This window comes from Malus domestica, chromosome 14 (genome assembly GCF_042453785.1).
Source record: "Malus domestica chromosome 14, GDT2T_hap1".
In the NCBI taxonomy this organism is placed as follows: domain Eukaryota; kingdom Viridiplantae; phylum Streptophyta; class Magnoliopsida; order Rosales; family Rosaceae; genus Malus; species Malus domestica.
In genome coordinates, this window is record NC_091674.1 from 22,179,408 (window position 1) to 22,195,665 (window position 16,258).

At 38.3% G+C, this 16,258-nt stretch overlaps 1 protein-coding gene across 1 annotated transcript; it reads left to right on the forward strand.

Moving 5' to 3' along the window:
• The first annotated feature begins 269 nt into the window (after positions 1 to 269).
• On the forward strand, positions 270 to 12,812 carry LOC103454915 (subtilisin-like protease SBT3.3). Its single transcript, XM_070811800.1, has 8 exons — positions 270 to 583; positions 715 to 888; positions 1,193 to 1,453; positions 1,646 to 1,808; positions 2,083 to 2,275; positions 2,354 to 2,628; positions 5,574 to 5,595; positions 12,535 to 12,812. The coding sequence occupies exons 1-8, from the start codon at positions 270 to 272 to the stop codon at positions 12,810 to 12,812; spliced, it is 1,680 nt and encodes a 559-aa protein (XP_070667901.1).
• Positions 12,813 to 16,258: the final 3,446 nt, after the last annotated feature.

Genomic DNA, 16,258 nt, shown 5'->3' on the forward strand with positions numbered 1-16,258 from the left:
ACATAATAACCCTATAGGTTTGACATCTATTACAACCTTATACAATATCTTTAAAACATTTCACTTTCATACCTCACGTACTATTTTATTTCAAAATAATAACTCTGTTACATTTTCCATTTATTAATTCATTAAGTGCTAACGTGGCTGACACATTTGTGCCACGTGGCTACCAAATGTGTGCCACGTGGCCTTTTTTTATTTTAATTTTTTTAAAAAAAACCTGAATCATCTAAATAAATTTAAATAAATTAAAAAAAACTTAGAAAATGCAGAACCCACCCCCGCAACCTCTCCCCACCCCTATTCTCCCTCTCAAGCTTCCCAACCACCTCCCTCTCCTCCACTCTCTTCACCTCTCCTCCCATCCAAAAACCCACCCCACCCCTACCTTCCCCAAGCCCTTTTCTCCTTTTCACCCCCACCCCCTTTCCCACTGCACCCCGCACCCACCCTCCACACCCATCCTCTTCCCTCCTCTACATACCCCACTCCTTAAATCCACACCCATTCCTCCCGGCGTAGACGAGATCTGGGTTTGGAGAAGAGAATGGAGGAGGAGGGAGGAAGACGAACTGAAGGGGTTTTTTATGTTTTTTTTAATTCTGGGTTGCAGGGGAAAGAAGATGAAGATGGGGATAAGAGATGAGGAGGAGGAGGAGGAGGGGGAGAGACGAACTGAAGGGCTCCTTCTTTTTTTTTCCTGGGTTGCAGGGGGAAGAATATAAAAGAGAGGAGGAGGAGGGGGAGGGAGGTTCGTCTGCGTGGGTCGTGGGGGGATAAGGTTTCTGGGTTTGGGGGTTGCGGGGAGGTGTGCTTCAGGTTTAGGGAGGTGAAGAGAGTGAAGGAGAGGGAGGTGGTTGGGAGAGAGAAGAGGGGTGGGGAGAGGTTGCGGGGGTCGGTTCTGCATTTTCTAAGTTTATTTTTTATTTTTTATAATTTATTTAGAAGATTCAGGTTTTTTTTTTTTAAATTAAATTTTTTTTGCCATGTGGCACACATTTGGCAGCCACGTCAGCGTTTAACGGATCAATGGATTGAAAATGTAATGGAGGTATTAATGGTATATCAATGGACTTCTTGCCGAGTATGCAAAGCCATTGGACAAAGAATTCCATTCTCCTAGAGATGCACATGGACATGGTACTCATACTTTAAGCACTGTAGCTGGTTCTTTTGTGGCTAACATTAGCTACAAGGGCCTTGGTCTTGGTACAATTAGAGGTGGTGCTCCAAATGTTCGGTTGGCCATTTACAAGGTTTGTTGGAATGTGCTTGGAGGCAAATGCTCAACAGCTGATATGTTGAAAGCTTTTGACGAAGCAATACACGATGGGGTTGATGTGTTGTCATTATCACTTGTGAATTATGTTCCCCTCTTCTCAGATGTTGATGAGCGTGATGGCATTGCAACTGGTTCGTTTCATGCTGTGGCTAAAGGGATTACTGTTATGTGCGCAACTAGAAATAATGGATCTTCAGCACATGTAATGAAGACTTTCCATGCTTTATATCCATGCTTTATATCCATGTAATGAAGACTTTCCATGCATTGAAGTTGACTATGGGATTGGCACTCGAATTCTATTTATATCCGGTCTACCAAGTACGTAACTTTAAACTTTATTGTAAAATGTGTGATTAGTACTGCTAGGTTTGTTTGTAATCCTCAAAATTTGTTTGGAATGCACATATATCCTCTTGTAAAGTTGAGCCCTCCTAAAATGATTGTGGGCAAACCACTATCTGCAAAGGTGGCTTATTTTTCCTCTAGGGGGCCAAACTCCATTACACCAACAAGTCTCAAGGTATCTACTCTAAATTAATGCTGATGTTCGATGTATAACGGGTTGGGCGACTGTAGTTTTCATGTTGACATCAACTTTTGAAAATTTGTAACTCTCAACAGTTCAATAAACTGAAACTTTTTTCAAGGGATCATCTCTTGCATGTTTTCTCCTGGAAAAGTTAACAAGTTTTAGGTAGAGACAAGTTGGTGTCATTCGAGATTCACTTTAAAGTCTTAAACTGTTGAGACTCTTCTTATAACACTTTTTTTATTGTTGTATCTTTGTCGGACAGCCAAATATAGCCGCGCCTGGTGTGAACATACTAGCAGCAACTTCTCCATTTTATTCATTCACGGAGGGTGGATATGCCATGATGTCTGGAACATCAATGTCAACTTCTCATGTCACAGGCATTGTGGCACTTATCAAGAGAATGCATCCTAATTGGTCTCCAGCAGCCATCAAGTCAGCAATAATCACAACTGGTAATCACATTATATGATATGTTCCTAATTTCAATAAGATATATGTGAAACCTAACAGTTTTATGAATTTAAATGAAGCATGGAGGAACGGCCCATCTGGTTTACCGATATTTGCTGAAGGATCTCATCAAAAGTTGGCAAATTCATTTGACTTCGGAGGTGGTCTGGTGAATCCCAATGGCGCAGCAGAGCCTGGACTAGTATACGATATGGGCGCAGCCGACTACATGGAATATCTTTGTGCAAGGGGGCACAACAACTCTGCCATCTCTCGGCTTATAGGGAAAATCACAACGTGTCCCGTGAAGAAGCCCTTTATCCTTGACGTTAACCTACCTTCCGTGACCATACTTGTGGATGCAAATTTATTCCTCCTTGATCTTGGACAAGATTACACCTACAAAACAATTAACATCTTTGGTTAAGGCCAAAAGCCTTACGCGCCCACAATGAATGGGGGGGCTTTGGCTAATATGATATGACCGCCGCTTGCCCTTTACCATTATGTCGTCGACATAGACCTCCATGGTTACCCCAATTTTCTTTTTGAACGTTATATTTACTAACCTTTGCTAAGTGGCTCCAACGTTCTTGAGGCCAAAAAGGTATGACCTTGTAGCAATAAGTGCCCCGCTCGATCACGAACACGATTTTCTCTTTGTCGGGCTTATGCATGGCTATTTGGTTGTAATCGGAGTATGCGTCTAAGAAGCTAAGCAGCTGGTTCCCAGAAGTTGAATCTATTATCAGATCGATCTAAGGGACATGATAAGGATCTTTTGGGCATGCTTTGTTGAGGTCGGTGTAGTCTATGCAAACCCTTCATTTGCGCTTATCTTTCTTCATGACTAGTACAACATTGGCAAGCCATACCGAGTGTACTACCTCTTCTATGAATCCGGCCTCCAATAGCTTGTCAATTTCCACCTCAATGATCGTTACTCGTTCGGGTGCGAAATGTCTTCTTTTTTGGATCACCGATTTGGCAGTGGGGTCGACGTGCAGCTTATGGCAGGCCACATCCGAGTCAATGCAGGGCATGTCGGATGGTGACCATGCGAAAACGTCTCGATTTTCTCTAAAGAAAGTCGTGAGTTCTTCCTTCTCGGTTGGGCTTAGTCGTGAGCCAATTTTAGCCGTCTTTTCTGACTGCTGGGGATCCAGAATGATGTCTTCGGTGTCTTCTTCGGGTTTCCATCCTATCTAGTCTGCTTGGGCACCATCTTCTCGATCCTTCTGCTGTAATTGCTATTTGGGAACCTCTCCGTCCCTTTGGACTTCAGTAGCTTCTACGGGGGTAAAGGTTTTTTTTTTAATTCTTTCAACATTTGCACAGTGCATTATCGGGATGTGGCCTGGTCAGACTTGACCTTTCCGATTTCTCCTCCCGGGATGGGAAATCAGATTTTTTTGACACTTGACGGAAGTGACTGTGTCCAGCTTAATCAACCAAGGTATCCCAAGAATCCCATTGTAAGGAGACTGGTCACTTATGATCATGAATGTCTGCTTAGAAACAACTGGCTATGTTTTCACGTTAAGTGTGATGTGACCGATAACAGTTGAGGTGTGTTCGTTGAATTTGGTGAGTACCTTTGCTCGGCTTATGATTATGCTTTCTAGGCCCATCTTCTAAATGACTGAGAGTTGAAGCAGATTGACTGCACTTCCATTGTCAACCATCATCCTGTCAACTATAGCATAGGCTAATTAGACAGATACTACTAGTGCGTCATCATGGGGGAAATCGACGCCTTCTGCATCCCATTCAATGAAGCTGATAATGGGTCCAAGTTGGGTATCAACTGTTTGGATTTGCGAGATTAGTAAAGCCTGCTGGATCTTCCTCTTTTTGGAGTTATTAGTGGCCCTCAAGTGTTCGGATTCGGCGAAGATGTCATTGATTCGAATCGTCTTGGTTGGCGGCTCCTTATCATCGTCTGCATTCCTTCTTGGTTGCGCAGCTGGCTTGTCCAAGTATCTATCGACCTTGCCTTCTTTCATGAGTTTATCTAGATAGTTCTTCCAAGTGTAGCAGTCGTCGGTTGTGTGACCAGGACCTTGGTGGAATGAGCAATACTTGGTGTGGTCCAACTTGGAAGTATCTCATTTTGATTGTTTCGGCAGCTTGAACTATGGCTCGTTCTTGATGTCACAAATGATTTGATGGATCAGAATTGAGAACTTAGAATAGTTCTTGGTTATTGGGCCTTTTTTTGTCGTGGGTCGGTCCCTACGTTTGGCCTCCTATCTGCTCTTGTTGGGCTGCTTCCTGTCTTCCTTCCTTTGAGCCGCTGCCAACTCTTTTCGAGGCTACTCGGGCACTTTTTCTGCTCGTCTAGCCTCGTCCTAAAGTGCATGCTTCTCTATCCTGCTAGAGTTAGGTTTTCTTTCATGATCATTTCTCCGAACAGTGAATGGTTTGTTAGGAGTCCTTTTTGGAAGGCTGCAATTACTATTGAGTCGTCACATCCGACGATCTCTGCCTTCTCTTATTTGAACCTCTTTACGTAGTCGCGAAGCGACTCATTTGGGTTTTTCTTCACGTTGAACAAGTTATCAGACTTTTTCTTGATCGAGCGATATGATGAGTATTCTTTGCGCATCGTTGTTTCGATAAAGGACCATCGCACTTCGGTAGTGCTTCAAGAGCCTTTCTGGATCTCCATCTCTTTTGAAAGATGTGAAGTGTGACATGCTAAACTTGCATGAAGGCTCTGCTTGCTCAATCTCATTCGTGAAGGGTGATCTACTTATATTGGTCATGTCCCGCCGTAGTACCTCATCGGCCGCTTCGTTGTGTTGAAAATCACGCAATCGTTTATTGAAGAGTCTCTTTAGCTCTTCTTGGATTTGCCTTTGCTGAGGTAGCAGAGCTCTTGACTACCCCCGATCTTGACCTACTGATCTAGGTTGCTCTTCCATGTTCTTGGTTTGTTCACACCGAGGCGGCGGTGCATGTGGCCCATCCCTAGCAGGCAAGGGAATTCTTTGCAGGCTACCGGTTGAACTTGATTCGGATTGAGTGACTGCTTCTCTTCGTTCATCATGTTGTCTGCTCCGATGTGATGTGGAGAATGCTCATTGCGGACTTAACCGCAAATGCATATTTTGCCTTACTCATGTTGATTATCGGAGCGTGGCCCCAACTGTGAATGTATACTTGCCCGTGAGCCTAATCGAGAGTGCACACTCCTCCAAGTGCTAAGACTGGAGTATGCTCTATCTCAATGACCTAATCGGGAGTGTACATTACCCGAATGCTCGATTTGTGGTTGGTTGAGTGACTGCTTAATAGGGTGCTGCTAGAGAGGTTCCTCGTCTACCCTTATCTTACTTTTGGACACCTCGTCTGGGGCACGTTGTATCTCGGTGCGTTACAAAAGTTGATTCACCAAGGTTGTCTATTATGCCAGGGCGCTCGCCAACTCCATGACTTATCGGGACAAGTGCTATTCACCGTTCGGATTGGAAGAGCTTAGAAGGAATATGCCTCTTTAAGCAGTGGAATAGTGGTAGGCTCTAAGCGCGATATTTGAGTTAGGAAATGTCAAATCCGCCGAGAAATGTGGTGAAAATACCCCCGGTTCGATGATTGGTCCTAATGGTTGGGATAGTCTCGAACCGACTTGGGCTGCTTGGGAAACCACATAAGCAGGTTGGGTTGCAGGAGCAAGTTGGGCCACGAGAGTGGGCTGCTCAGTGCATGATGCACGCGAATGCGAGGCTTGGGATCGGCTTGGCAACGCATTGAGCTCGCGGTGGGCTTGGAGTGACATGGCTTGGGTCATGGCCTTAGTGTCATGGGCCTTGGATGGCAAGGCTTGGGATTGTTTTGGTGGCACGGCTCGGGCCCTGGTAGTGGTGCCATGGACCTCACCGCGGGTGGCTATCACCGCGGTGGTTCCCGTGGTGGAAACTCGTGGTGGTGGTGCCAATCCACCTATTGTCACATTTAGCCTCGTGGATTGCCGCAGTCCCATCTCTTAAATATTGGAATTTTCACTTGTTGAATTTTCTAAGTTTCTAGCGATTGCTCTTCTCTTTTACGTTTTATCAAAGAATTTTTGCAAATAAAAAATTCTAATAATAAAAACGTACGAAAAACTACAAGTGGACTAGAAAATAGAGAAAAAAAACCTTTTTATGCGAGAGTCTTGTACGAGTGTGTGACTCTTTTCTCAATGAAAGCACCAATTTGTGGATGCAAATTTCTTCCTCCTTGATCTTGGACAAGATTGTACGAGTGTGTGACTCTTCTCTCAATGAAAGCACCAATTTGTGGATGCAAATTTCTTCCTCCTTGATCTTGGACAAGATTGCACCTACAAAATAATTAACACCTTTGGTTAAGGCCAAAAGCCTCACACGCCCACGATGAATGAGGGGGGGGCTTTGGCCGAAGAACCTCCGATGCCAAAGTTAGAATTTAGAGAGAAAAGTGTTTAGAGAGTTTTTGGAGTTTTGCAATAGTGTCGACTAAGGTTTTTAGAGAAAATGGGGTTTAATATATAGAGTATGGCTGGTCCCCTTTGGAGAAAAGGTGGCCGGCCTTTGGGATGTTTTTTGGGTGTATTTTGTGGTTTAATGTGTGATTTATTTGGCAATTAATTGATTAAGTAGGCAATTAATCCATTGATTAGCCAATTAACACATTTTTGGAAATAAAGTTTTGGAGGTTATTGAATGAATAAAATAAATAGCTAATTGATTAGCTAAAAAAAGGTAAAATGAGGTAAAATATATATGGAATGAAATAGGTTTTGGGAGTTACCTTGTAGAAGGGATTTGATGAGATAGGTTTTGAATTGTTACCTATTTTGGGCACTTTTAATTTAGTTGAATGATGATTGCCCGCTGCTTGCGCGTAGGCCTGTAAATGGGTCGGGTTTATTGGGTTTGGGTCGGGTTTAACCCGACCCGTTAAGCTAATGAGTCTTAACGGGTCACCCATTTCACCCGTTACTGTTTTTTTATTTTATTTTATTTTATTTTTTACTCATTTCATCCAGTCAATGTGTTTTCCTCACATTACTTCAACTATCACAAATTCAATATCAGTTAAAAAAAATATTACTAAATAAATAACTGCTACAAGGAAAGTCAACTCATGTGTGCAAAACTTATTTTGAGTATATGTTACTATATTTTACCACCACACACTAAAAACAAGGGGTTCCCTAATGCCGAGTACTAAACACATATAAGCAAAAGGCATTTTAACAAACAACTCCTCTGTGATCATACAGAATCTGGACTTCTGCAAAACTCAAATAGAAGAAGCACTGCATTTTAACTATTAGATTATGGGTCCATTCCAAACCGACCAACTGGAGAACAAGTGCATGGCACGGTAAATACTTACATGACTGGGAGGGATGTGTTTTCCTCACCCATACAAAGTACGTGCAGCAATCATTTACAGCGTATTCATCAAAGGTCAGATGAGGATTGAACTCACAACAAACAACTTAGAGGCCTCATAATTCTATCTTGATTACAAGTACACTCCCATTGATAAGTTCCTTGATATTTGCTTGGTTGATCCTCCCAAGCCAAAATTAGCAGCATTCTAATTAGCAAACTTGGTAGATCCTACAATGTACTTTGCTGCCATTTTCCAACTACAATAATAAAGAACACAACAATAAGAAAAATGGAGAAATGTTGAACGAGAATAGCCATTTTCCAACTACACTTCACTCATCACCTATATAGCCTTTAACACATTGTGCCTTAGCTTAACAAGATAGTATTACATGCAGATTACGTAGAAAAATGTCTTTAAAAGAACAAGTTAAAAAACATACCATACTTAATCAAGACTAATACTACTAGAGCATTGTCCCGAGTTTTCGTTAAGGCTCATGTCAAAAATTTCTTCAGTAAGTTCTTCCAAGTCAGCACCCTCTTTCTCTAAAGCTAAACATAAAAAGAAAAAAGGAAAAACAATTATAACCTATTATCTAAGCAAAAAAACAAAAAAAAAAAAATACAAAGAAATATGAAATTTACCTTATTTGCCAAAAAGCCAATCTCTAGTACATAGCAAGACTTGAACGGTTTCAGGCAACAAAGAACTTCGATATTGATCAAGCACCCTACCACTAATACTAAATGTTGATTCCGAGGCAACAGTTGAGATAGGAATTGTTAACACATCAGAAGCCATAGAGAAAGTACGGGATAACGAAATTGCTCCAGTTTCCACCATGAAAGAATATTCAACTCTTGTTTTCTATCGAGTCTCTTTCCTTCAAGATATAGATGTAATTTAGTTTTTTCAACTGAAGTTGACCCATCTTGATAAATATTATCAAATTCCTACATATAAAAACAAAATAGAAACAAAATAGAAACAAAGATCAACGTACAATATAAATATGCATATAAAAAGTATAAAAAGTATAAAAAGAGGAATAACAAATATAAATACTACCTCAAAGGGTTTGTCTCCAACTTTTATTTGAGTAGGAGTTTGATTAACTGGGTTGGATACAAGAAGATGAGAGAACTTATCCATGTAACTACCAAAGAGTGCAAACAATGTGTCACTATCATCCTTCAACTCTCTCGACTCCTTACCATAAAGCTTGTCATAACCCCACTCTACAAATTGCAATTTATAGCGAGGATCAAGAATCACTGCAATGACAAGGATCAAACTATACTCTGACCAATACTTTTCAAACTTCAAATTCATATAACTCCCCATCCGTCTCATGAAATCATCACAATCTTCCATAGCATCTTAAATACAATAATGGACTTTGAACACTTTTGGGAAGAACAAGTTTGATGTAGGGTAATTTGTTCCGGAAAATAAGCAAGTAACTTCATAAAAATACCCCAAGAAATTGAAAATCTTCTCTATTTTATCCCACTCTTCCAAGGAAGGATATGAACTAAAATTAGAATCAACAAGTGCCAAATTGAAAAAAGCACGACGATAGAAATGGCACTATCAAGCATTGTATATGTCGAATACCATCTAGTAGGCACATCTTGTCTCAACCCTCTTTTACTACCTGCCAACCCTACTTGTGCAACGCAAGTAAAAAACTTATTTTTTCTCCCTTCTGAACACTTTATATATTTGATGCACTCACGAACTTTCGTCACTGATCCATCAATTTCTTTTAGTCCATCTTGGACTATCAAGTTTAGAATGTGAGCACAACAACAAACATGGAAGAACTTTCCATCCATTAATAGCGAACCTCTAAAATTTAATTGTTTCTTCAATAACTCAACAGAACAATCATTTGCAGATGCATTATCCAAAGTAATGGAAAACAGTTTCTTTTCAATCCCCCATTCAACTAATAAGGTGTTAATTTTTTCAGACAAAGCAACCCCGGTATGTGGAGGAGGCATACAACAAAAATTTAAAATTCTTTTGTGCATTTTCCTTTCTTTGTCAACAAAGTGAGCTGTGAGTGAGATATCCATCAGTTGTAGCAGAAGACCATAGGTCAGATGTCAAACAAATTCTTCCCTCAACTGTATTTAACCAATCTCGAAGTCTTATCTTTTCATCTTCAAACATCCTCAACACATGTTTCTTAACTGTATTTCTACAGGGCAGTTTGATATCAAGAGATATGTATTTAAACAAAGTTCTAATGCCCTCATATTCAACAAACCTAAAAGGCAAATCATGCTTAACTATAGCCTAAATCAATAGCTCACAAAAACTAATATGGTTAAACTGAGGAGAACGCAATTCAACTTGAGATTTTTTCATATCAATGTGATGTTTTTTACTACACGTATCCATATGATTCAATAGGTTTTTCGTCCCACAATTACTATCACATACGTAAACTATCCCACAGTTTTTACACTTCGCATGTTGTTTATTATCAGGACCAACAGGCAATTCTTCAAACAAAGTCCAAACACGGGATCTCTTTTGACGTATCTTACCTACTCGTATACCTTTAGCCTTTCTTTTTGAAGGACTTGGTGCACTTATTGTACCTTGCGTATCACTTAGATTGAATGTTGACATTTCCATAGCCTTGATGTTCTCTTCATCAATATCCATCTGCACTAACCATAAATGAAAAGACGTGAATGGAAGATGCAGTTTAATTTCTACAAAACATTTATGTCTGACACACGCTTAACATTCAATAGCATCAACTGCAACCACTTTATCTCTCTTTTTACCAATGTGCATGACATTAGCAGCAAATATTCAATCTGTATATTAAGAATTCTGACCATATCATGTATCTGCTTGGAAAGGAAGCCAATACATTGATCATTTAAAGCTTACTTTTTTAACATGAAAGCCATAAGAATCACCATACACCTTGTGATTGACATGTAATGATAGGAATCATCGTTGAAACATCACATAAGGCAAACAAAACTGGTTTGATGAGATGACCCCTCCCTCATATTTATGTCTGACACACGCTTAACATTCAATAGCATCAACTGCAACCACTTTATCTCTCTTTTTACCAATGTGCATGACATTAGCAACAAATATTCAATCTGTATATTAAGAATTCTGACCATATCCTGTATCTGCTTGGAAAGAAAGTCAATACATTGGTCATTTAAAGCTTACTTTTCTAACATGAAAACCATAAGAATCACCATACACCTTGTGATTGACATGTAATGACCCCTCCCTCATATTTGATGTTCGCGCCAACAAACTCTAGATTAAATTTTAATAAGAGATCAGAAATGCTAAACATTTGGAGTCTCGAAACATCTTCTATCTCCAACCAATTTAATCCCATAGCAAAAAAAATTCGTCTTCTTAGCAGTGCCTAGGTGACTATATTACTAAGCAAATAGTCCTTCGTTAAACATAATCGGTTCTCTAAAATTTATCGATGAAAGGAAAAATATATATATTCACTAAGAGTGAGTGAACAAAGTATGTGTGAAAACCTTCCATGCTCCTAATCTTCCTAGATTCCTACTCTCGTTGTATTACTCTCTTGGTTATATTTCTATTACATATTCATATGCACAAACAGGCAGGGAAACAATATCCCTCTTAAATCTTATTGACACTTGACTTCCAAACTCAACATTGAAAAGAACTCCTTAAATTACATTTCAATCTAAACAGGAACCCAAATATTAGATATGGACATTAGCTCAAATATTATATTAGTTTGGGTTCCAGAAAATAAGCAAATATTAGCTCAAATATTTGGCCTGTTTAAAAGTGAAGTGCTTTTGTTTAGTATTCGTAAGTGATCAAGGCCACCAGTGGTGGTTTTTCTGATAAAATGCAAAAACAACAGCATCCTATCTCAACTGTTGGATTTACCCAAAAAATGTGGAGACCTAATCAATGCAAAAGCAGAGACCTAATCAATCCAAGAAAGTCCTGCGATTTACCCAAAAATGCAGAGACCTAATCAATGCAAAAGCAACAGACATAATGCAAAAACAACAACCCAATTCCAATTCAAAAACCTACCAAAACATAGCAAACTCAATACTTTTAATTTCATGGGGGTGAAATAACAACTCCAATTTACCCAAAAATGGAAATTTTAATTGGAGAATATACAAATGAACAAATTTTACACAAAACCCATGAACAAAAAGCAAAACCCAATATCCAAAACACAACCAAAAAAAAAAAAAACCCGAAAAGGGTCGAATCTAATCTGCAGAGACCACCTAAAATCAAGCTCAAGTAAAATCTGAGAAAAAATAGATGAATCTAATCTGCAAAAACGAAAAGTAATCGAAATGAAAGAAAAGGTGGAAGGGAATTGGAGCTTACCAAAGAGAGAGTGGTGGAGTTCAGTAAAAATTTTGAGGGAAGAAGATGAGGGAGATAACCGGAGCACAGCGATCTCTCAGTCTCAGAGAGCTAACGAATGGTGTGCGAGGCAACGACTAGCAACTAGCAAGAGAGCTAGGAACCTGAGGGTTTTGTAAACTATTGAAATTACACTTAAGTCCTTACTAACGGGTGTTAATGGGTGGTTAACGGGTTTCACGGGTTCACCCAAATTGACTCGTTATTTAACGAGTGATTAATGGGTTGACCCGTTAACCACCCGACCTGTTTATCACCCACCCGAATACTAATTTTAACGGGTTGGGTCGGGTCGGGTTAACGGGTTGGGTTGAAAATGCCAGCCCTACTCGCGCGTAGGAATCCCGTTGTACCTCAAGGGTATTTTTGTCCTCTTTTGTCCAAAGATTCACGTATCGCATTGTGATTATTTTTGTTTCCACAATACCTAGTCCGAGAAATCCCATCACAGTAAAAAGGACTGTAACAAATGTTGGAGCCCCTGAGTCCATTTACAAAGCTACCATTGAACCTCCATTCGGTACAATTGTATATGTGAACCCTACTGCTCTGGCCTTCAATTCCACAGTTGAAAAACTCACTTTCACAATCACAATCTCCGCAATCCACGAGATGAACACTGGTTACTATTTTGGAAGCCTTACTTGGGTTGACGGAGTGCATGCCGTGAGGATCTCTTTGTCCGTGAAAACTGAGTTCTTACAACCTCATGATGATGATGAAGACTAAATTGAATACTGAAATAAATTTGTGCATTTTAGTAATGAAAAATATCCGATAACTATAACATTATCATTCCATATGTACTAAAAATAAGATACCAATGATCTCACACCCGAAAACACAAGAAACAAAAAGAGGGAAAATAAGTAGTGGATCGTATGTGTTTTCTTGTATCACCAGAGGGACAAAGGAGAAAGAACTTGTTGACTGAATCTCAATGTCCATTATTTTCGCTAGGAAATTATGGAGGAAAGCAATTTATAATTTAATTGTTTAGTTTTTCGTTTTAATTTCTTTTTTGTATTAGCAGGTGACAAGTGTTGAGTTGGGTCATAGTTTCATACAACATGGTCACCATTGAAGATCAAAGCAGGTGGTATTCGTATCACTTCATATTTCTGATCAATACTTGGATGATATAAAATTAAATGTGAGAAATCATAACCTTTCATTTCGCCATATATATAATTATATGGGTAAACAAATCTCCATAATAAAAATGTTCTGGTTCTCTCTCTTTTTTAAAATCACTAAAGCTTTTGGGCATAATAAAACTCTTAAATACCAATCCTTGTTTCAAATAAATGAAAAATGAATGATCGAAGTCCGTTGTATTTTTTCCCTTCAGCTATTTCTTGGAAAGGTTCTTTGTAGGGTTTGGTGTCTTTCTGTGCAGTGCATAAATTTTGTAAGTATATTGTGTACAGGGGTTTGTAAACATTATTAACACACTATCTTTTCTACAAAGATAAATTTAACCTGAAAAGAAAATAACTCAAACAGACTTTTGGTTTTTGTCTTTGAAAAACCTAGACAGTATGAGGGTGATTTTATTGATGACAAAAAAAAAGAAATTACACTTAGTTAAGGGAGACATAAACTTTACTTCTCATAAAAGTACATGAAAAAAAAGGGATATGAAACCTGAGTCCTCTAAAGCCAAACCTAAAAGGTCTAAAACCCGCAAAATAAGTCGAATAATTCCACAAAGTTAGGACAACTCAAATGGACTTATATGTATGCTTCTTTGTTACAAACTATAGCCTATTCTTATAAAAACAATTTCTTGTATAGGCTTCTTATATGTATGCTTCATCTTCTCCACGAACTTATGAATTAAGTGAATATTTTTTTCCTGCAAAATTTATTCCTCACAGGACACAGGATTTTCAAGTGATCAATGCACTTTCGTCCTTAGTTTTCCAACGACAAATTTAACTCATTAGGTCCATTACCATATCGTACTCCCAAATTCTCCGACACTCCAAGGAAATTTTTGCATGTATTAGGAGAAATACCGCCACGTATTGTTATAATTTAAAAATAAATTAATAGTTTTGATATATCTTACATTTAAAATTTAATTTAAAAAGCAAAAACATGTTATAATTTGAATAAAATAATAAATTTATGTGATGGTGATTTGGGTGTTTTAAACCGTACTACTACTATACTAACCATATCTTTCCCTTCTTCACGGGCCTTTGATTGCCATGACTCATTTTGACTTGTCCTCGCGCTTCCTATATTTTTCCCATAAACTTTGTTTAAGTTTACGTAGGAAGGAATTTAGCAGTTCATTAGATCCAGTTCAAGACTCCTTTTTGTTCTGTTCTGTTCTGTGCTGTTTTTTCTCTTTTTATGTTCAAGCCAAACACATGGACACTACATATGCAGTAATGTAGAGCATGTGTAATTGTTGGATTTCACATGCGGATAATTTGTTTTGATACCACGAAGGTAGTTGAGGTTTCACTATAAAGTGTGTTGATAATGAATCACGCATTGATGAGAAGCGGGGATCTTGCATGAGCTTATCAGTAAGCTAAGATATTCCTCATATTACCAATTGATTTAAGGTGAAACCTCAACTTTCTTCATGATATTAGAGTAGGTTATCTCATGTGTGAAGACTAGCGGCCACACGTGCCCCACTTCTGTTCCATGTGTTAGGCTTGAAAATTTTCACTACACGTGAGAGGGCATGTTGAGAATGAATCACGTATTAAACGGAGGAGGAATCTTGCATTGACTTATAAATAAGTTAAGTAATTCCCCATATTAACAATTAACTTTATAATAAAACCTCAGCTTCTTCACTATCATGCACATTCAGATGTTGCAGAAGAAAATATATTAACAGGCCTCTAAAAAGTTGGGTACTATAGTTGAACTTGTCAGTAGCGTTGGGTGAATGCTGCTATTAGTTTTATTATGTCATCAGTTTGATCAGTTCTGAAATAAGCTATTTGAGAACTGAAACTAGTGATGCAAACTTGATGGTGGCTGCCAATCAAATTATTTTATTAGGCAGCTCTGTTCATAGATTATATATGATATATCACACAATCAAATTATTTTATTAGGCGGCTCTGTTCATAAATTATATACCACACTTTCATTTCATATGATCATTGAGATAAGCAGCTAATAAGTACTAACATAAAGCTCTTAACTTAAAGAATTAAGAACATTTATCGTTTGCACCCAAGGTCCTAGCTCTAAGTCTGATTGATTACTTAAACAAATAAAAGAGTGCATATCTGAGATGCTCAAGTTACAAAGTAATTCCTATGAGATGCCCTATTTGCTTGTTTATCATTCAACACACGAGATATCACAAATAATAAACGTTGCAGTAATTGCTAATGTGCAGCTTCTTAATGACCATCATCATCCTAATAGGTATTAAACCCTAATAGATAAGTAGATTTACCCAGACCCGGCCCCATTCATTGTGGGCTTTTACAAAACCTACTCATACCATAATTGCCCCAAGCCCATATTCAACCTAATGGGTGTTTTGGTAAAATCACTTTCAAGGATTTGCCCTTCTAAACTTATGTGTCAATTTTCTAATAGCTACTCTAATGGCTCTCTTTTATTGACAGGCCCTTCATCAAAAGATGCATATTTTTATTTTTATTTTTATTTTTCGACAAAGATGAAAATTTTATAGTCTGTATACTCGGCCAACAAATATTTGTAAATGTTCATTCCAATGCATTTTGATTGGACATTTCGTATCTCTTGATGGATAGAAGTGATGCCTATTACTTTATAGAAAAGATTAGAATTCTCTCACTTCTTTCCATCTCCTTCTATTTCATTCTCTCAAATTCTTTATTATTTTTTAATTTTTTTTATAAAAAATTAATATAAAATTTTGATATGGCTTAAATGTGACTGTTCAAATAGAAGGGAAAAGAAAGAGAGGAAAAAAAAAAGAGGGAATAGAATCGGGAATAGAATCATACTCCTTATGGAGAATGTTTTCCAATGCATTTTGCATGGACATTTCCGATCTCCAATTGGATAGAAGTAAATCCCTATTATTTTATAAATTCACCTATATTAAAGAGTATGTCAGTTTTTTATTTTAAACAAATGATATTATTTACATTAATAGGATGGAAGAGTGGGTTAAGCCTCACAATAGGCTAGTAATAATG

Excerpts from the sequence above, each read along its gene's own strand:
- LOC103454915 (XM_070811800.1), top strand. The coding sequence starts at position 270 with ATGCAGAACCCACCCCCGCAACCTCTCCCCACCCCTATTCTCCCTCTC. Across the intron at positions 1,454-1,645 it reads GCTAAAGGGATTACTGTTAT|TACTGCTAGGTTTGTTTGTA; the intron begins GTGCGCAACTAG and ends ATGTGTGATTAG. Across the intron at positions 5,596-12,534 it reads TGCTGCTAGAGAGGTTCCTC|TAAAAAGGACTGTAACAAAT; the intron begins GTCTACCCTTAT and ends ATCCCATCACAG.